Genomic DNA, 22,661 nt, shown 5'->3' on the forward strand with positions numbered 1-22,661 from the left:
ATAAAGTTGAAACTGTCTACAATGCAATACACACACGCTGAAAAGCAATGAAACTCGCCGAATGCGTATTATACATTTTATTTTTAAATATGTTACACATTTTACAATGATAGCACTATCTTTACTGCTAAACCTGGACAACCAGTTTTACCTCTTCCAAAATCATTTTTACTGATCTCTCGGGAAAAAAAAACATTCAAAACTTATTTGTATGTCTGTAGTTTTGAATGAATACCTATCTGTCTTGACTATATATTAATATCGCATGATGTAAAAAGTAATACTGGGGTATGTTCTCAATGTACTTACATGAGGCTTTTTTCTTATTTTAAAAATAAGCACCATATCCACGAATAGATTTTATACCATTACGAAATGCACGAATTTGAACATGGTAGAGGAAATGTATGCACCAATAACTGTACATATATTTCCAAATGAAGTATATCTGTATATAATAGTTACTAATTTCCATCTTTATTACGAACCATAAAATACTTTTAATTTCTAACTTATTAAAAAAATCAGTACAACATATGTACACTTCTAACAACAATTTATATTGTTCGTATTTTTTTAGTATAGGCTGGGATAATTTAAATAAAATACGTTTATACATCTGGGGAAGAGAAAATTACATCTTCTGAAGTCAACGAGATATAGTTACTTTACTATGTACAATTAGTGCATATTAACCACAACACATGGCACACACTTTTCATTGTTTTATTTCAACTGCAGAATAAGGTGGAACTGTGTCAATGTAAATTGCACTACTAACTTTATATATTTTTATTTTTACTTTCTCATTCGTACACCAACAACAAACATTCTAATGAATACAATATGATGAGTAACAGATCAATGCGAGTACTTTTATACAATATTCACACAATGGAACATAACATCCTTCATAAAGCAATCAATGTGACACGATACAGGATATACACATCCATGGCAGTTTACTTTTTTTCTTTTCTTTTAACGCTAGGATATCAGCATCCCAGTTACCTGCCCAATCAAAATTGAAGACAACACAACATTTAAAAATCAGTTACAATTATGCTTTCTTCGAACAATCCATTTTTTCTTTTTTCTTTTTTAACTTTCATATCTTAAAGAGGTATGCTCTTTTACTCGAATCTGATTACAAAGAAGTTACCAGCCACTATTTCAGAGACGTCCTGAGCAAAATAATAACCTTATATTTCTATGTTAATGTAGATAAGATTAGGTATTATAATTACGCAAGAGGAAGTATCTATAATAGAAGCGTTGTAAAAACTTTCCTTATAACTACAATCATAAATTCAACATTCTTTTCTGAAGTGCTCATAAAATGTTTACAGGTAGCAGATAAATTAACAGCACTTCATGTATTACAAGTTATCTTCATTCAATTACACTTTTAATTTTATACAGGAATGGAATGTAGAGTTACAACATTCTCACACTGAAATAATTGGTGCCTAAATTTCTATATTAATCTAATGCCTCAAAAAATTTACTTTTTTAATATGTACCCATATATTTAACAAGTCTTTTATTGGCCTACAATCAGCTCTAGTAACACTCATACTGTACTCCCAAGACCATTCACACACATACTCAAGAAAAAACTACAACCACAGTACATGACACTGAATTGAATCCATCTGCAGCAAGTGAAAACTTATTTACGTGTCTGTACCTGTACTACTTGGTTCTTATGTGATGATTCTGTTTAGAAATGTGTTGTCTGAAAGTTCTTATTTCAACACCCACGTAGTGGGCAAAAGCAAAATAACGTTACATCGTACACCAAGCTGAGTTACTTACTTTCTCTTAATACTTTGGAGAAGCAAATATAGGTTACTACTAATGAAGACTGCTGGGAACTAATTAGAATTTAATTATTACATTTCCTTGATATGTTCACACGACATTAAATAATAAAACCTCTCACACACTTTCAATCAACACACTTCTTGAATGGAATATATAATCATTTGGTACTCAACCTGATAATTGTGCTTTTTTTCATTTTTTTTTTTTAAACAGATATATTAGACAATTTTTCTTTAAAACGTTCCGCCAATTTGAAAACTACTACACTGATGGAATAAATGGAAAATTAAAGAGATCTCCAATATCACATCAGCAAATCTGACAATCTTTATTTTTGTTTCATAATGAAGGGACATCTTGTAAAGTGGAAACGAGTCACTCACGCTACAGTTTATTTGGTATACAAGTAGATAGCGACGATCAGCCCGTACAGACCCAATACTTCAGCGAAGATAAGGATCAAGATCATGCCTACGAATAGACGTGGTTGTTGTGCAGTGCCTCTGACGCCAGCGTCACCAACAATACCAATAGCAAAACCGGCAGCTAAACCACTCAAACCGACAGCGAGACCGGCGCCAAGGTGAATAAATCCTCTGTAAATAGGAAAGGAAAGTTATTACTATACATTCCTGCAACGAATTTAGTTTTATTACAAATGTTTTCCCTATTCTTTTTCACTTAACAGGTAACAACTTAGTTAAAATTTTACAATCATTACGCTTCGACAGAAATTATATATGAATTTCAATTAAAATGGAGTATTATTAGTTTGTAGATACTTCTGTCAGGCCACAACCTACAGAAAATCTATTGAATGCATCACATTACTCACAAGTAGCAGAGTAGCACTATAGTCTCAATAACAACTGTATGGTAAATCTACACCATTCAGGGAAGTTTTGAGTAGTATCAGGGGAACTTTCATAGTGGTTCTAATATATAAGAGTACACATTTTATTAACAGCGAGGTATTTTTATAAATTTCTATACCACAAATTTCGGCAATTTCTAAATGAACAGACTTATACCAAGATTAGCCCAAGTGAATAACTACTAGAGAAAACTAGCACAGCCTCTCATCGGAAACTCCTACTGCAAAGATATACTGTTGGCATATACAAGGTACGAAAAATAACGCACTAAGCATCACAGTGTAGGAAGTCTCAAAAGCAGCAGAATTCCACATTTATAGGAAAAGTTAACTTCTGGACAATGTGTGTTGAAAAGAAACCTATGAAACCTTAGAGAAACCTACTGCACTTTTCGAGTCGCTAAAACTAAATACCAACGCAATTTTAAGCACATATAGGACATTAACATTTACAAATTTATTTTTTCTCCTACTGAACAAATATCAATATCTAATTCCATTTTTTATGTTAACTTCCATTTTTGTAACTTCAAAATGAAATAAAAATACTACTCACGACCTTCCAGAGCCAATCACGTGTCTATCATCTATCAGGTAGAACAATCAAAAGATTAAAACAATAGAAAAGCATACGGGGCACATCGCTGATAGTGCAATGTCCTACGTCAAATTTCCACGAAAAAAAAAAAGAAAAAAAACCTGTTGAGACTTCTTTCAAGAAGCTACTGCCGACAATTTTTGATTACAAAATTATGAAAAACTGACCCTGACTGGCTCTTGATATATGACATTATCAATGACGACAGAACTATTTAAAAAGTTCATGGACAAAAAACTGAAAATTCGTATAAGTTTGCCTTAGGTCCTTACACGTGCAGTTTTATATTTTATTATATATATGATAAAATATATATGATTTTATAGTGTTTATGTTTATGACAACTTCTAATCTACATCAACTTCAATTTTGTTTAGAAAAAATCCAATTCGATAGAATTAAAAAAAAAAAAAAGTGTTGATCATTGGTTTTTAAAATATTCGGATAATCCAAAGACCATTCTTTACTGTTTGTTCTATTCATTTATTCTTGTATTCCTATTCTTTTCGTGTTACCAATGTCAGTAGTTAAAAGTATGTCCCACTGCCAAATTAACTGAATTATTTAGGCCATGTGAATTTGCTAAACTAATTTATTTTCGATTGGTTAAATTTTCTAAAATTGGAAGTGGGTATCTATTTCCATAATAGCCCTTACTTCAACATAAACATGAAATTAAGAAAAGTGGTAGAAAATTTTCCGTCTCAGGAATATCCCAATATTTAAAACGCAAGGACTAACTAAATCAGTTTTAGTAAAATTCATACACTGAAAAACTGAAATCTGTCCGTTTTACGTCCCACGATTATGCCGGCTAGGCTAAGATTTATGAGAAATGAAGAAAGTGGGAGGAAACGGGAGAACCCGACAAAAACAACGCACATGGTGTTTGTCCAACACTAAGTTCACTTGACACGATCTGGGATCGAACCAGGGATTCCACGCACCAGAGAAACGCTCTACCACTGCGCTACCGCGTACCCAATTGATACATTGAAAGAAAACTAATTTTTCATTAAAATGAACACAGTCAAAGACTTATATGAAAAATCCGTTGCACTAAGATATAGTGCTGCCCGCTGGTTTAATAGCTAGCGCGCGCGCCTTTGGTATGTGCAATCCTGGGTTCGATTCCCAGTACGACAGCATTGAAATCTGAGCGCACTATGAATCATTCAACTTTAAACTGTAGGTCCAAGTTAAGGTCTGTGCTGAAGAGGTACGATAAACTTCAATGAATAAATAACGGGTACGGGAAATTTGCTAATAAAAAATGCACACAGTACGAAGGACATAATATAGACTGAAGCATCATCTCTACAAGATTTAGTTTAGCGACCAAAGACATGTATTCCGTTAAGTTTATCAATATTTTAATCACTTTTAATCTTTTCAGGACCGATAGGGATTTTAAAAACTCTAGACCTTTACGTTGGCGGCCCTAGTATTTCCTTCTAATTTTCACAGGGAGATGAACGATATCTCGTAAAGTTTATGGAACATATTCCAACGAGCCAACTTTTGTCCCTCCCCCTGCCAAACTCTTAGAGGAAATTTTAAAAGAGATTTTGTTTTTGGAAATTTGTGAGAGGCTGGCATCTCCTATGAAAATCTTAGACAAATGTGGTATTTCCCATTTCAAAAATTCAAATTAAAATGAAGATCAAGGTGCTATGTTTTCTCCTCTCCTAAATTTTACTCCAATGTGTGGACTTAGAGGACTCTACTGAATATTAAACAGAGATTCTATTATGTTAAATTTGTGCTAACTTGTCTCGCTGACGTGTGACAAAGCTTCAACCATTTGTAAAGTAGTTATCTAAGTTATCAGTGGTATTCATAATTTAAAATTTTAGTATTCAAGAAATGAGAAAGTGCGAAGATCCACAACTGATACTATAAAAGTATTTTCCAATGAGAGAAACACTTAAGGAAGGATGAATATGCAAGAAAAAAAGCTACAACTTTACTCAAAGCGGTGCCACATGGACGAAATTATAATGAATCATCTTTGAATACAAAGTACGAATTAAAGAAATTTATAGTATAGCATCTCTTAGCAATAATTCCTCTTCCTCTAGTACGAGGATAAGCGCAATGACTACAAATTTTTCCAGCCAATGCGCAAAAAAAAATCACACCAAAAAGTCAATTCAATGAGAAATGCATGAAATTTACGCATTTTGTAATGTAGACCTGCTTCCTTTGACAAAGAATTAGAGTAATATATTCTGAAGATTGCTTCGTAAGATACGTAAAGGAAAGTAACACTGACTCATTTCACACGAATAGTTCATGGCTGTTGAAACTTTCCTAATTCAAGTACAGACTGCTTTCCTAGCAGGTTCTGCAATTAAGAACCATACAGTAGTTGTAACCCTTAGGTTCGATCTAGGAATATTTCACTCCCTTGCGATACGTCTGCCGACTCTCGAAGGACTCCTGATAAAAATTTGTACTGATCTTTAAAAACTTGTTAATATAATTGTCAAGAGTAATTTCAGAAGGACAAAAAGAAACAAATGGAACCCTTATACAGAATTACATATGGACAATTTCAAAGTACTACAAAGTACAGAAGTTAACTAATTTAGTCTAAGTTAGTTCACTATGACTTATTACTCCAAGTTAAAGAAATGCGACTTAATTTGCATATCAGTAAGAAAAGTGAATAAAGGTACGAATTATAAGAGTCCACTTTGACCCATTTATACATAAATAGATACCAAAGATACTTCTGATTTCAATAAAGGCCTCTCGTGGGGTTTGTATGACCCTCCTCCCCCCAAAAGTAGGACATTTCAATGTAATTTTATGAACAGTAAACATTATTAAAACGAAATATTTAGAATTTTCCTTTGATTGCAATTGTATAATGAACTATAAAAAAAATCACAAAAGAAACTCATTACCTTATATATAGTTGCTTTTGTAGTATAATCTGAGTAATGAATGGGGAATAAGTCTGAATATAATACGAATATATGGGATGAAACGTCATAACCCACAAAGTGTGCAAGATTTTACGAACAGTTTTTTTTAAACCCTTTTTTTAAGCTGGTTTAAACAAGCCAACTCTGCAGAAAAGTAATGAGAAAATCGAAAACTTCAATTTTTGAAAATCCTAAAACGAAGTGATCGACCTGTCTCAAAGTACAGCTTTCTTGTCATTGTACGAAATTAACTGTGAGCAATTGGTGTTTCGAAACAAAACTTTGGACTAAAGCAAAATCTAAATTTTTTTTATATGACCTTTACAAAACTACTGATTACATTGTTTAGTCTCCTAATTGTTGCCTTGTACTTGTAGCCTGGGCTCGCAAAGCAGTGGTTGGTCATCTCAGAAATTGCTTAACATTATTAATTCATTTACCGATTTGATTGACTTGTGTGCATTTATAATTTAATTATTTTATTGTATAGTATATAAACAGACATTAATTTATTAAATTTAATTATCTGCAAATTTGTAAATTATCTAAGAAATTTAATTTGAAAAATTTGTAGTAATCAGCGTTGAGTTCTGTATATTGGCAGATTTTTGTAAGATGGATGAACATGAAGCAAAAACATTTCGTGCAATGTGATCTCACTGCTTCGTGTTGTAAATTTATCCCCATTCAACCAATCTCAAAAGCAGATCTGGAATTTAAATTTCCGCCCACCAGCTTTTACGTTCGAGTGGCCTAATTATTCAACTATATTTGACTACTACGTCACAAACACATTTTGTCCATTGAAGTCAACATGTCAAGAAAACTACCACGATACAGAGCAAGAATAATTTCATACTTGTTTTGGTGTATAACTATGCTTACATCAAGTTCTCAGTTCGAGTTTTAAGTTTTGTCTGAAGAGCCTTATAAATTCTTTGTTTAAACAAAAATACATGGCTTAGTACGGTATATTTTTATTTACAATCTTTACATGTTTTAAACTAAAATCTTGAAAAAAAAAATCTCAGTTTAACGTCCCATGATTATGCCTTTTAGGCTAAGGGGGGAAAGCAAGTGGATGGCGAAAGAACTGTTGGAATGAGAAAGTGGGAGGAACCAGGAGTACCCCGAGAAAACCTTGAGTACAGCAAACATTTTCTCCTGAATTTTTAGCGATTTCTGTAAATGCTATCTAAATACATGTTCGGTGTACATAAAATGTGGATAACTGAAGTTTTACTACATTCTTAAATTTTAAGCAATTCCGTGGAACAAAATCTGACTACTGTAACGCCATTACTGATCATTTTGTCATTGGAACAACTAATAGGTCTACCAACACGAGAGCATTTGTAACGAGATTAGGAGCTCACATCATTTGATTCTTCCCTTTCCTATAGAATGATTTTTTTCTACAGCAATTACTTTTCTTCGTGTTATAACGAAGACTGAACAAATTTTCTCCACTTAAACTGAAAATGATTTTAAATTACAAGAAAAAGAACTTATCTCGAAATATTTAATATTACGTCCAATGATACCCTCTTGGCTAAACAGAACAAATGACTAATGGAAGTAAATGATAAAACTGCTGAAAATTTGATAAAACTGGAGAACCCTGGGAAAACCCACACGCACGTTTCACACCATAAGCATGGCCACGGATCGAATCAGGGGCCCCTCGCACCAGAAGTGAGAACTACTGAGCCACCGTGCTGCCCTAAAAATAAATAAAAGCTTTGAGCACGGTAGCTCCTTAGAGCCCTCACCTCTGGTGCAAAGGTCCCTGCTTCAATCCCAGACCATGTGTATGTAGACAAGATGTAAGGTTTTCTGAAATTCTCCTGTTCTTCCCATATCCACTCCATTTCATCGCTTCTTTCATAACCGTTCCCTTTCAATTATCAACAATTTCCTTTAACGTAAATGCATCGTCGTGGGAAGTTTAATTACATTTTTATATTCAAACTTAGCGTAAAATTCATTTCTCTACCTACGTTGGATTCTCCTGCAATATACATTTCAATTTTATTTTTGCCAAGTGGTTCCGACATTATAGTAACATTTGCTGTCTGTGTGAATTGTTCGGGACTTTTTAACTACTGACACGTTTGTAATGCCCCATCAACTTGGATGATGGCATTACAAATATAAAATTTCTTTGTGTAATTAATGTCTAAATAGTCATTTATTTGTTATTACATTATTATAATTTATTTAATCTCATTCGTAATTATTAAATGAATTATTCAGTTTAGTGCCAAATAAACACTTAAAATTCTGCGCCTGAAAAGCTAACGTTGCATGAGGAACAAATTTTTAAAAAAAAGTTTGTTAATGAAACAAAGTGTGGTTCTTACTAAATGTGGAAATTTAACATTAAATATAACAAGAAACAAAATAAATCTAATTAAAGTGTAATCCAGGTAAAAGACTAAGTAATAACATTTTACTATCCATTGAAAGTTATAATTTGGTTGAAGATCAATTGATATTGAAAATGTGGTACTGAATAGTTTATTTCGTCCTCTAGAACCAAATTCGATACAACCTGCCGCGTGATAGCTAAACTTAAGCAAATTCAATATGATTGAATTAAAAAAAAAAAAAAAAAAAATACATGAAAATGTTCACGAGCATTGTTTGCTTCCTACATGCCTAAGCTGTTTGTTCGTATCTGTTTATGTACTTTCATGGTTCTGCACTTACTCTTAAGAGCTAATTATTTTAACCATAAGCAAGACTGGGATACTCAGCGTAATATAAATAATCACCTGATTCGAGTGACAAAATAATTTGTGAAAAAAGGTAATTATTACATTTACGACATTGTGATAGTCAATTTATAAATAAAAGTAATATAATTGTGAAATGAATAATTCTGAATGCTACGAACGATATGGATAATGAATGATTAATTAATTAATATTACTGTTTACAATTTGGTCACTACGAATCTTGGTGTGTGTTCTGACTGAATCTTGTTCCTGAGTTTCTATAGTTGCTATTGCATGTAATTACCCTGTCAATGTTTTGTGCTTTTGTTTTGCATGTCCTGTAGCCTGTTACGTTGTGCTTATGACTGCAGAACCTGATTACTACTTACCATGTTTATAGTGAGTGCATGGATTTAACTATTAAACTATATATAAACAGCTTATACTAAATTTAGGCTGCCTATTGATAATTCAATAAACTCAGATTGAATAAAGGCAATTCTTATGGGATATTTGGTTTAATTTGTTATTTAGAAATGATATCTTGTTGGAAATCTTTATTATTTCTCCGAATATTGATCGAAGCTTAATCTGATGTTTAACTTCCAAGGAGGGGTCCAGTCGTTCTGACGAGTACTGTGATCTTCCGGCTGGGCCAACGAATTCATTAATTCGTTTACAACTAGAACATCAACGCTGTACTATCGTCACGATTCATCTTGGGCAAGTACAGTGTGTTCACAAAACTACATAACATTATCCTTAAAGAAGTGGTGAAGAGGGGAGTGTTACATGTTAGATTATAATGAAGTTCTAGTGCAAAGTATCTGCAGTACTCTTTAGGCAAGATCTTAAAAATCTTAGTGGGTGGTAATCTGAACTGTCCGAACAGTCATATCTTCTTACTAGTGACACTAACTTACGTCCAACGATGTTGCCATAGTTTTGGTCCTCGTTACACCATCAATGACTTACACATGTGGGTTCTTTGTTTCTATATAGAGAAGGGGAAATGAACATACATTGACCAACTTGCCTGCATATATGGGTCGTTCCTTCTGAACAGGAGAAATATTCTGTTGAAAGCAGGTTGAAAATGTGAAATAAAGCAACATCAAGCACTCGGAGTTTCCAGCCTACTTTTTTTCTTCGCCAAAACATTTAAGACATTCCATTCCTTATTCATGTGACTGAGAAGCTTTTGTTCACCCCCTATTCTCGCCGAGAGCTGACGTCCAGTTCGAATTTTGTTGGCAACACCGAATTTCGGAGAAAATATGTTTCACTACCATGTAGTGGGAGAAGAAGGCTAATAGGTCAATTTTCTATACCACCCGCTAAGGCTTTTAAGATTCTTCCAAAAGAGTAATAGATCGTTCAATACAATAGTTCAGCTCCCTTGTGACTATTTGGTTAGCGTATGCGCCGTTGGTCCGGGTTCTATTTCCCGTGGAAGTTCATGTGGCTTGGATCCCATGTTAAGTTGCAGGTCTATACCTCATACCGCCTAGCTGCTAAGGGACGCTACATTAATCCAAAAACTTTCTTTTTTAAGTGGGCAAATTAAGAAATGTGCAAAATAAAAACTGAAAAAAATGAAAACTCACGTGAGTTTCGACTACTGACGAAGGCGATTTAGACTGCTGAAACATTAATGGAACTGCATATGAACTTTCTCATTTTTTTTCACAAATTATACGAGTAAAATCATATCCTTCAATAAGTATTGAATTTAACGAACTTTAATCCAAATTTCAACTGAGAAAAGAGCTTCAACAACACACTCCTCCTTGGAGGAAAAAAAAAAAAAAAAAAAAAAAAAAACTAGTGGCTTTACCTTGCCTGATAAGAATGTGGGCCACTCCATGTTTGACATTCTCCACTGGACATATATGTATGTACAATTCCGCATTAAGTTTTTTAGGTTCATATTCTTTCGGCCAACAGTCACGAACAAGTTTGAAACAAATCTGAAGCTACATCAATATAAATAGTAAGGAAGTTTTTGTAGATGACCCTACAAAAAATATTCAACTGAAGTGAATAAAATTCATCCTAACTAAATTTACTACATGCAAAAGGAAGTTTTCAGGGAACAGCGAAACAGTAAAGTGCATTATATATTAGACTACATACAAGTACATTTCAAGTCCAGGTTTTATATGGCACTGGTAAGTTAAACTGAGCATTTACCTCTTGTCACATTACAATAATTGTCCTCCAATGTACGATATGAACAGTTTTATAACTAAATTTAAGCATATTCAGTTCATTCTGCTATACCATTGTTAAAGAGAAAAAAAATCTTCCACTGGTGAGAACATACAGCGACGATATACTGCACCCTAAACCATCCTCGAACTATTTCACATAAGTTGCTACAAACTTATCAGCAAATAACTGACTAACTGAACCAAGAAACAAATAGGAAGTTAAACTTTCTTGAAATCATTGCTTATAATTTTATTTTTTTTTTCATCCCAGAATTTGATAAAAGCTCAGAACCCACGAAGTCTGCTATTACATGATTATTTCAAACTATTTCCACAACGTAAAAGTAATAGAAAGGTAATTAGATCACCTACCCATTACTTAGTCCTAATTACTTCATTACACATATGAAATTAACGAATAAAATTCAAGTCTAGGCTTCAAGAGCAGGCAGATCCACTACGTCTAGGCCCACAGCTAGAATTCAGAGCCAACTATCGAGAATCTAACATTCTTTACACCCGTGATGGGCAAACTTATAGAAGGGAGTCAAAGGAAGAACTTTTGGCGAGTCAATATAATTTATTAGAAACAGTGAAAAATTGGAGTTGTTGGCCGTATCCCTTGTTCCACATTTCATTTAAAAGTTCGCCCTTACTATTTTTAGGATCTGAGAAAACCATACCGTCTGATAACCATATTGCTGCTCTCATTCGTCATTAGAATTTGTGTCTCAGGGTGGATAAAACCTTTCCGGGAATCGCGTCTGGCCTGCGGGAGATAGTTTGCCCGTTACCGCTCTATTATTCTCTTAGGATCTCAAAAATATAACTAAGTCGATTGCAGTAAAGATTAAAATATTCCATACTTGAGTGAGTAGTTCTCTCCTTAACCGTAGATTCCAATGCAACATTGATTTATTTACTTCTGTGCAGTTAGTACAAGGCAAGTATATAGACCGTTTACCTGGAATCTTATCTTGTAACTTATAAACTGATGCAATTCAATGAAATTATAACATGCAAATAAAAACAGGATACTTTTTTACATTCTGCAATGCCACCAGATTAACAATGTTGCAAACAAAGTTATTTTTAAATGGTATTACTCCAAATCGTTACATATTTCAAATCTACATGTTAAAAACTTAAAGTACCGCATTTATTCACTGTTATCAAGACTTACAGTATCAAAATATCCAAATTTTGGAGATGTCTACAACAGATAATTGAGATGGATGTGTCAATGTACATCGAACGTGCATACTGTCGGATACTATGACCATATGGCATTTCTAACAAGGAAGAAAGTTCCAAGGGACTGAAAATTTATTTTTCCAAAATATTTTAATTTGGAAAAGTGCTTAGGTAAAACTCATACAATCAGATTTTTCAAATAAATTTAAAATCTTAGTACCGTTTACATAAATTTGATATCTTAACCAGTTCCGGAAATATGATGAAAAAAAAAAAAAAAAAAAAAAAAAAATGTTGAAGATTACTGTACTGCTCAAAATTACGTAGTTGTGGAAAATTAAAGTGTCATCTGCTTCTACATTACAGCAATAGGTTTGGGAAGTTGTAATTACAAGTTCTCGAAATTTCTTAGTTTTAATCAGTATTGCAAAGTTTACCAATGTTCAATAGATCTCCAGAACGGACAGAAATACGAATTTTCTGCGAATGGCATAATGCATGATCTTTACATTCATTGGAAGATATCAATGTGACTTGAAGTATTCACTAAGCACTTTCGAAATAAAATCTTTTGAAATATTTTTCTTTTTAATCCCTTGTAACTTCGTTCCTACTAGAAACTAGTCAAGATGGTAATATTCAACACAAGGTCCTTCTGATGTGCATTGACCTTGCGTTTTCAAAGTTTAGTATCCTCCAAAATGTGGGTGTTTACGGGCGTTTGTGATATTGTGGCATCCTTAGTTTGTAACAATGAATGATAATGTGGAACTGCAAGTTAGTTTAAAATCTGCAATAATGTGAAAATCTCCCCCCTCCCCCTCCCTGTCGATATTTGCATGTTACAAAATTTAATCTATTAAGAAAGTTGCAACGGCTTCAAGATCAATGAAACTGGACTTGGAAATATATATACACAGCCTATTAATCTGCAAACTTTTGTACCGGTATTTAAACCAAACACATATATCATGGAACGTAATTTTCAGCGCACCCATACTTTTTAGCTCATAGATAATGACTTGCATACTAACAAAAGTCAGCAAGTAGCTTTCCAGTAAGAAATCACAATTATAATAGTATAATATAATTTGTGATAAATACTGTTATCTATGGCTGTTCTTTGCTACATTAGCAATGTATTATGAAAATAAGCATAGAAATGTCAATTCAAGTGCTATTGTAAAAGCTAAATATTACACGAAAAGTTATCGGCAGTTAGGGATTAGAAATCTATAAATTAGAAATATAAATCATTGAACAAAGTAATGTTAATTTAAAAATATGTGAAAGTTTCGCCAACTGAACATATCTGCTCCAACAGGGTGTCTACTAAATGTTCATTTTCAAATTCCAGGTTTTATCAAGGTTTTCAAGGTTTATTTTTCCTTTTTTTTTCAGGTCTATTCAGTAGAGTGACATTTATTGTAACACGTATAAGTTAATGCAATTTTATATAGTTCTTAAAAACTGGTTATAATTTGGGAATGCATATGGTAAGTGATAGTTTCTTTAAGTGACAAGATGAAAAGAAAAAAATGACTGAAATGTAGGTTCTTAAGACACAAACTTAATAGATCACGAAATCTAACTTTTTCAATTACCTTACTCTCATCATGGGGGACTAATTTAGCTCTTTTTGTAGTCACTGTTATTCACAACGACCATGCCAAACAAATAAAATCTTATTCAGTCTCTTCTTGTACCCTCAACACATTTTCCAAAAACATTCACCGCCTGCACACTGCTCACGTCTGTCTCTTTCTCAACTTCGTCTCCACTGAATAAGTTATTATTGGCTTTTAACTTATACTGTAGTATATCTCTCTTGCATTTTACAAAAATATACTTATTCCATACCAACCCCAAAAACAATATTTTAAAAACAATTTCAAAACTTCCAGGTTCCTCGTCCAATTCCAGGCTATTTCCAGGTTTTCCAGGTCCAAAAGTAAATTCCAGGCTAATTCCAGGTTTTCAAGGTTTTCCAGGTCAGTACACACCCTGTCCAAGCCAGGTTTACAGTGTCTGATGAAGCAATTATGCTTAGTTGGCAAAAATGTTACATATTTAAAATAAACGTTGCTTTTTCCCCTTTTTTGTATTTCTAGTTTAAGAGGGCAAAGTCAGTATGAACCAGTTAAAATCTGAATCCTCAAACTGATGATTCCTTAGAAGGGCTGATAAATTCAGTGGAGTTGAATGTTAGTTTTCAGTACTAAGACGAAAAACTGTGCCTACTGCTTCACTATGAGACCCGAACTACGAGATTTTTATCCGAGGCTACGAACCACTACAAAAAGGTGGAACCTAAGACCATATTCAGAAAGCATATGCATAGCCAGTATACCACGAAGAAGCACATGTAAAAATTAGAATATTAACAAAAACTCGTTACTACTCCGCACGGTGCTGCCACTACATGTTTAGCACTATAATATTTCAAGTCAAAACCTTTGGTTCACTGCAACCCAAAACCAAAGGCTGTTCTAATCAAACTCCAATTAAATGAACACTACTGCGTAGGGATTTCTGTGTAAACTGGTGCAACTTTAATTTTCAAACATTCCTTGTACGTTAAGTACGCTATCCACTATTACTGTCACTTGCAAGAGTTCAATAAAAATATTTAGGCAATACTTACTTATACAAGCTGTATCCTGATGGTTCTTCCAATTGACCAGCTATCAAAACCGCTACTACTAGACCGTAAATGGCAATGATACCAGCCATAACTACGGGAATGATAGATTTCATGATCAATTCCGGCCTCATTACCGACATGGCGGCAATACCGGTACCTGATTTGGCTGTTCCATAGGCAGCTCCAAGTGCTACAAAAGAAAGAAAAAATAATAGTTACTTTCACTATTACTACACTGTTGTACAATAAATTAAATGCTTATAGGAACCTGTGTTTAAGAAACTAAAAACTTTAATGACCACGATATTATACTATTACTACCGACTTGTACTACAGTATAATTGAAAAGTGCAAATGTAATTGACAAATTTTATAATACTCTCCGTAAGTCTTACAAAAACCATTTTTTCATGGCCATTTTAAAACTACACCCTTAAGTAAAGAATGATATTAACGTCTAGTTGTCTTGTGGACTGCTGAAGTCGGATAAATGAAAAATGGTGGAATGTGAATGTGGTAGGGCAAAAAACAAAGAAACTATGGAGAGGAAGTGTTAAACACCAAAACCATATAGCCTGAAACCGAACCACGGATTTTTCAACAACCCGACATGAAAAACTTATCAGTGAAAAAGTTCCTCAGGTCAATTTTCACGGTTTACAGAGATTACTCAACTCGCGAGCCTGGCTTTCGGGCTCAATTGCGCACAAACGCACAGCGTATAACGAGCCACAGTCTGAATTCGAGAGGATACAAGCCCTTTTGAGGATACCTCGCCCATGAAAAACAGCTATATCTGGTTTTTAGTATTACCTTTCGCCAGTTGCCAGCATGTTGTATCTGATTCCACTAATACATTACGAAGAGGGAAGCGTTAGAACTATTCTAGGTTTCAGTTGTTGCAGCTAATGGTTCTACAAGAGTACAAAATTTGTGATAGCCCTTCCTCCAATATTTACTCTATCGTGACTATACGTTGATGAAACACTGATTCCTGGTGGGTGCACGTGGTTCGAATCGTTAAGCTGCAGGTCAATATCCATGTATGCCTTTCATACACTTACAATAAATTTTAACGAGTTAATCAATGTATCTTAGCTATCATACGACTATTTCCAGTATTATAGTGCTGAACGATACAGAATATAAGAAAGCTCTGGCAGATACTACCATCACAATATTTCTGATGTTGAGCTTAATTACTTTGTTATGGAGATCCAAATATGTCGGTCACAGCTCTTGTGTGGTACGAGATTATCCACATCCCAATAGTTAGTCCCGTGTTTCTATACCACGTGTCAAATCACGTCAAACTACTTAATATCTTCCAATACTAAAACTAAATTTGTTTTAAACTCCAGCGTTTTGTCCTGTAGGTTAAAGCGGACGGATATTAATGAAGGGAATAATTATGAACTGGTGAAGTAATGCAGGAGAACTCCCAGTGCCCTACCACTATACTCCCTCCCGATGATAGATCAATGCTGAAAACCTCACTCGTCTACTGGGAATCAAACCAGCTACTACGTATATTAACACGAAAGCCATGTGCGGTAAGAAGTTGCGATTTGACCAAATTACACAGCATACAAAAGTGTAAATTGCGCCATATGACTTCCATATCGTGAACAAGAGACGCTCATGGAAAATTCAATAATAAGCTACTGGGCCACCAAATATTTAACGCCATCTAGTATTTTCAGAAAAAAAGAAGTCCAGGGGGGAGAAGTTGCATCATATCAACTGCATTGGTCTTTATTAGATCAAAAGCACTATACTAGTTGGCACAGTACAGCAGCAGAATAATTTACTTGGACGCTAAACTGGAGGGAGTTCGAAATCCAGACTTCCTCATTCCATTATAGATCACTCCAACGTCAACTTTTGGCAACCAGTTCTTATCCTCGGAGCAAGAGAGTATGGTTCAGGTCCAAATTAACCTGTAGACACCAGCACCTCACAGTCTGTGCTGAGAGGAATATTGAATTCAAACCCTAAATGAAACTAAGTCTGGCTTTGCAAGAACTATCTTCACTTTCTTGCGCCTTCGTAAATATTACTGTTTCACAAGCTTAGCAGCTACACTTTTTTCCTATGATTTAAACTCTTAATAGTTCAAATCCATATTTTTAGTAAAACTATCTAGAGTAATGATTAATAATCCTTTCAAAACTTCAAATTTACAAAACTAGTTTTCTCTAATTGTATACGATGAACTCACTTGTAACGTATTCCGAATCTAATCACAGCTAACCTTAACCCAGCACGTAATACTTCATCTTTTGAGGCTAAGTAACTAGGCTTATTTTATAGAAGCATACCTAAACAGGTATGTAAAACTATTTTAACAATGTTATCGCTTGAAGTAGATTTGACTAAATCAACTACAATTTGCAGTTAATATTAAATTTCCAGTGTCGGAAAGGTGATTTAGTTTCCTCTTGTAACGTGGGTAAAAGAGAGACATCGTAGTTAAAATTTTCCAACCGTGCCATATCCATTTGCCAGGATCAAAATAAAAGATTGATCGGAGGGACGACCATTCTTTCATAAGCTAAGGTATATCAGATGGAATCTACTGCTTAAAGTGGACCTCTTCTAGTTTGCATCACAGGTAAGTGGGAAGGCTTTAGGTTACTAGTCCCCCCCCCCCCATGTAGGTTAGTAGCTGTATTTCTGTACTGAAGTTTCTTGCAGAGCGAGCGTTAGCGAGTGAAGGCTGGTTAGAGCTCCGCAGAGCACGTTTTCTGTCTACTACAGCCCAACAGGAAGGAGGACCAGTACTCTAGATGCCCAGCAAGCACTTCTCCCAGGTATCGAACCCGAATTTTACACACAATGTTTCCCCTTAGCCATACGGTCACAATAAATTAGTTTCAAACCATAGTAGTTTTAATATTTTCGTTCTCCGTCCGTACATAAATTCTTGCAACATTTGTAACATTTCGATGTACGGGTCAATTCTTACGGTAAGAGTGTACTTTGTACAGAACAATCATAGAAAACATATCTAAACAAGTTCTGTGGGGTTTCTAACCCCTTTGCTCGCTCAGTTATGTTTTGTGAAGTAACAATGGAAATTTTATATTTGCAAGATTGAGGAAGATACTAAAAGATATCCAAAACCACTTGTTCTGCACACAGTGCACTCTTGCCATTCTTAAAAATTACCAGATGAAATTTCCAAACTGTACTGGGGTTAAGTGCCGTATCGCCGAGCCAAATTTTAGGAAATTTACCGGGTCAATTGGAGAATTCATTTAAGTTTGAGAAAGAATGAGTACAAGGCAGGTAAGGGGAATAGTAAAAGTTAAGGAAGTGGTTGTATTTGTTGATTGTTTCTTATGTCAGCGGCACTGTATGTGGAGGCGGATGGACTATTTCGCGGAGAGGTACACTTTTACTTTACGGATCCACAAATTGTAAAATGTACCGTAAAAATTTGCCCATTTCATGTCGAGAACAGAACCCAACCACACCCCTGCCGGGCTTCCAACCCGTACCTACTACTACTATTACTACTCTTGCTTCTACTTCTAATACTTATACTATGGATCCGTATTAAGGTAATACTGCACGGCTAATGTAAACTGATCTAGCGTAACAATGTAATCCAACAAAATATAACCGAATGCAATACACTTTCTTTCTTCAGTTTTAAAAGTGGTCCGGCGATACGGCACAAATGCCATGTACTGGAACTAAAAATCTGGCTCTGGTTACTTAATGTCCCTTTTCAGTACCGAAGCTACGAGACTTAAGTCTACAATTTAAAGTGGAATCCAAACTATCATATTGCGTTCAAATATAATGACTTATCGGAAATCGAACCAGGGACCTCAGCAAAGGCGTGCGCGCGCTAACCATTAAACTAGCGGGCAGGGTCGAACGGGAAATACCTAGCTCCAGAATGAATTAAGAATTATTTAACTCCGTATAGACAGTACAAAGAAAACTGGTTATTCCTTGCAGTTATTTTTGACATTTGGCAAGTTCAGTTGAACATTTGGAATTTGATTTCTGAGCTAGCGGCATCTATGGTCAAGTCAGCTCATCGCGGATGACGTTCCTCCGCGATCACAGTATCCGGGGAAGGGAAGCTGTCTGGAACTTATGTGAGGTACCATCCCGACATTTACCTAATGTGAATGAGAAAAACTATTCAGGATGGCTTGCCCGAAAAAGTTTCAACTTTTCGACTGAGTCCCCACCGGGAATAGAACCCGGGCTAGATTAACAGTGCAGGATAAATCCAATGTTTCGAATACTCCCACAAATAACTATTACAAAATAAAAGCTAACTAGCGAAATAATTCCCCATTTTAAGCTTCGTACATCAGCAGTAAGTTTTAATACTGTATTTTTTGTAGCAATCTTCAAAGCTGCACTTTTCATGCATTCTCTATTTTATTTTAGCAGCTGAAGCCATCTGTTGAGAATCCTAGGAACAACCTACCGGTAGTGAGCAATATGGCTTCTTCCTAGATCCACCCACTTCCAAGGAAAAAAGGGCTAACCACCGAATCATCTCATGTAACCATTAAGTTAATGATAACTACCACTAAATAAAACAAGACAGTGTTCGTAATTAAAAATTTAGCTTAGTTTTCAAATCCTTGAATTTCACTTTAACCTTCTAGCTACTTCCTACAAAAAATATTGCCGAGAACTTTTCCACTACATTATCTGACCATATAAAGCGGTATAAAATTCATCTAATTCTACACTTGATTTGCCACTCTATTAAAGTATACCAACATTTCTAGCGCTTTATTCAAGTCACAGCATTGAATGATTTGAGTGACTAAAATAATTTTACCGCATATAAGAATTCAAAGTGAAAAATATGGTAGTCTATTACAGTTACAAAATTAGAGCATTACGCATTTACTACCGCGCTTGACACGAAAACTGATTAGAAACTGGTCAGGTCACTTTTTTTTTCTAATTGGAATGTCTAGTTGCGTTCGACTTTCTTTTATGACATCACCTTGCCAGTTTTATTTTTTTCTTTCTTAATATAACTTCCCCAAATGAACGAATTTTACATTAAATTTGCCCCGAACTTTGTACATTTTTCGAATGAGTCACAGCTCTCGCAATATCACCCTCCGGTTTTTCCAGTCACGGACCACACGAGGTGAATAACTACGAAATTCAGCATACGTTATGGAAATCATATCGTCTGCACTAAATACCACTTGCTCTGCTACACGTATGTAGTGTGTACAGGAACACATTTTAATTTCTATTCTACTCACACATATACTAAGCAACCACAAAAAGCATTTTCTACACGAATATAACATTGGCACTAACTACATGTTCCAATGGAATAAGTATTGCACAGCTGACAAATGCGAATTGCATGGTTTCATTGAAATCAATACAAAAATTCACTCACAACTAAAAACAATCGCCGATGCTGCTCCCATTACTCCGAAAAATGGTCCATAGATAGGGTTTGCTGGATTTTCACTCGGATGAGCCATTATGAAATTTGAGATATATACAATAAATTACTACTACGCGTAAAAATGTGTCTGTTCACTATACGACCGGTCCACTGACAAATATGGCCTACTGTGACTTCTGATCATGTGATGGTAGAATTGTCAGCTAGTACCTCGGTGTTACAGCTACCACCATTGGCTTCAGTAGAACTGGGTTCTTGCACGCAACGAATACGAATTCTTGTTCTATCCCTTCGTGTTTTTACGTCACGCCAGGCAAGGTTGGCAAGTTAACATGCAGTTGATAACTATTCCGTCAATAAATTCTTACTAAAGTTAAACCGACTTTTCTCCCGTTGAATCAAACAATTAATGAAACCATTTACTTTCTTTTTTTGAGTATTTGGAATGTTATAACTATATTTCAAAACATGAATTAGAAAGTAACACAATTTTTTTTCCCATATGAAGTAGAATCTAAAATGAGGTGCAAATTGTGCTCCGACAATATAAGCCAAGTTAGAATCAATCAACCAAAGTTAGACATTTATCTCGTTGAATAAAATAATTAATGAAACAATTTATTTTCTTTTTTGAGTATTAGGAATATTATAACTATATTTCTTTTTTTTTTTAAAAAAAAAGGAAGTATGCAAAAATAAAAACTTATGAAACAGAAGTGCAAAGTTGCTCCGACAATATAGACTTAGGGAATTATTCCATACCAGCCGTCGCAGATTGCAGAATGTAATGCAACACAAAATGCACACAAATCAATTCTTGCTCCTATGCCTATTATCGCACGTCGCAGAAATTGCAGAATGTAATGCAACACAAAATGCACACAAATCAATTCTTGCACCTATGCCTATTATCGCAAATAAGAAGAAGCAAACATTTTATATTGCGTTGGCCAAATTGTTACAGAATGAGCCCTTGGCTCGATCAACTAAAGTTAGACATTTCTCTCATTGAATCAAAAAATTCAATCATTAAAAATTGAATCATTAATTAAACTGTTTACTTCCTTTTTTCACTATTAAGAATAATATTGTAGCTAACTTTAAAACGAAAGAATTAACGAAACGAAAGTAACAGAAAAAATATTTTCCACCGTATATAGGCCAATCAATGAAGGGTCGAATGAGGAAAAAAAAATGGTGGAAAGCTGGAACAAATTTTATTTTCTTTATATGTGTCCGTAACAACATACTTATTTTGCACCACCCTACCACCCCGGATTTGGCCGCCATCTTGGAAAAATGGCGCCAAAAATAAGTTTTTTGTAAATATCTCGCATGGTAAGCATTTTAGAGCAAAACATGTTATTACAAAATAATCTACATTAAATTCTCTACAAGAAATGTTCTCTTCATTTTTTCTTTAGGATGCACCGTTTAGATGTCATAGGCGTGGCAAATTACGCATTTCTCTTTCAGCATTGCTTTGTAGCATAACTTTAACGAAAATTTTTTGATACTATTTTGTCTTAGTGATTTTTTACTATAAAATATAAATATATATATTTTTTCATTCATTGCAGGTGTAACTAAGGATAAGTAATCAGATCTATTAGATCATCTATGTTCAAGATGTCAGCTGATTTTTTTTTTTTTTTTAATCTGTGAGATACTTTTCGGTGATGGTGTTACATGTATAGTAAAAGAAAAGGGACTGAAAACATTAGTAGACTGCAGTATTAAAGTGAAAGATGGAAACGAATGTCAACTTAAGGGACTGAGAAGTATTACACTTCATGAAAAGTGAAGAAAAGTTTATACAAAAGCAAGAAGTAGCAAAGCGTTGCTGTCACAACGTACTTCTTCACCTACGTCGATAACCCTTAGGTCAGTAGTACTAAGACTTAATTTTCACGAAGCCTGTGTGTTTTCTAGACAATGTACAGATGAATTTTTAAAGAGACAGAGTAAGTAACTTGTGAATAAACGTGAGAGTGTACATCGCGTCGAAACCATTCAAGTTAAAGATTCTATTATGGAAGCAGCCGATAGGAATAATGACGACTGGGACAAAGAAGTTAGTATTAGGATTGGCAATGTTCATGATTTAGTTGCTGCTGAAGCCAGATGCCATTCCTCATTCATGAAAAAGTTCTACAATATTTATTATGGAATGAAACATGGTAGTCCGAAAGATAATGTTTCAGATGCCATGGCTTATGCTTTCAACCTCCTTGAAGCTAAA

At 34.5% G+C, this 22,661-nt stretch overlaps 1 protein-coding gene across 3 annotated transcripts in view; it reads right to left on the bottom strand.

Annotated features, from left to right (window-relative positions):
• Nucleotides 1–777: 777 nt before the first annotated feature.
• Vha16-1 (Vacuolar H[+] ATPase 16kD subunit 1) overlaps nucleotides 778–22,661 on the bottom strand; it is a 46,186-nt gene continuing 24,302 nt past the window's right edge. For 2 of the 3 annotated variants that reach the window (XM_081738891.1, XM_081738888.1), the window contains exons 2-3: nucleotides 15,004–15,193; nucleotides 778–2,423 (exon numbers count right to left, since the gene is read on the bottom strand). In XM_081738891.1, coding sequence (XP_081595017.1) covers nucleotides 2,219–2,423; nucleotides 15,004–15,193 — 395 coding nt within the window. In that variant the 3' untranslated portion in view covers nucleotides 778–2,218. Of the gene's footprint in view, nucleotides 2,424–15,003; nucleotides 15,194–20,407; nucleotides 20,685–22,661 lie in introns of those variants that run through there. The other variant, XM_081738889.1, reaches the window with a different exon arrangement.

The sequence above is a fragment of the Thermobia domestica genome, chromosome 14 (genome assembly GCF_964235325.1).
Source record: "Thermobia domestica chromosome 14, izTheDome1.hap1.1, whole genome shotgun sequence".
In the NCBI taxonomy this organism is placed as follows: domain Eukaryota; kingdom Metazoa; phylum Arthropoda; class Insecta; order Zygentoma; family Lepismatidae; genus Thermobia; species Thermobia domestica.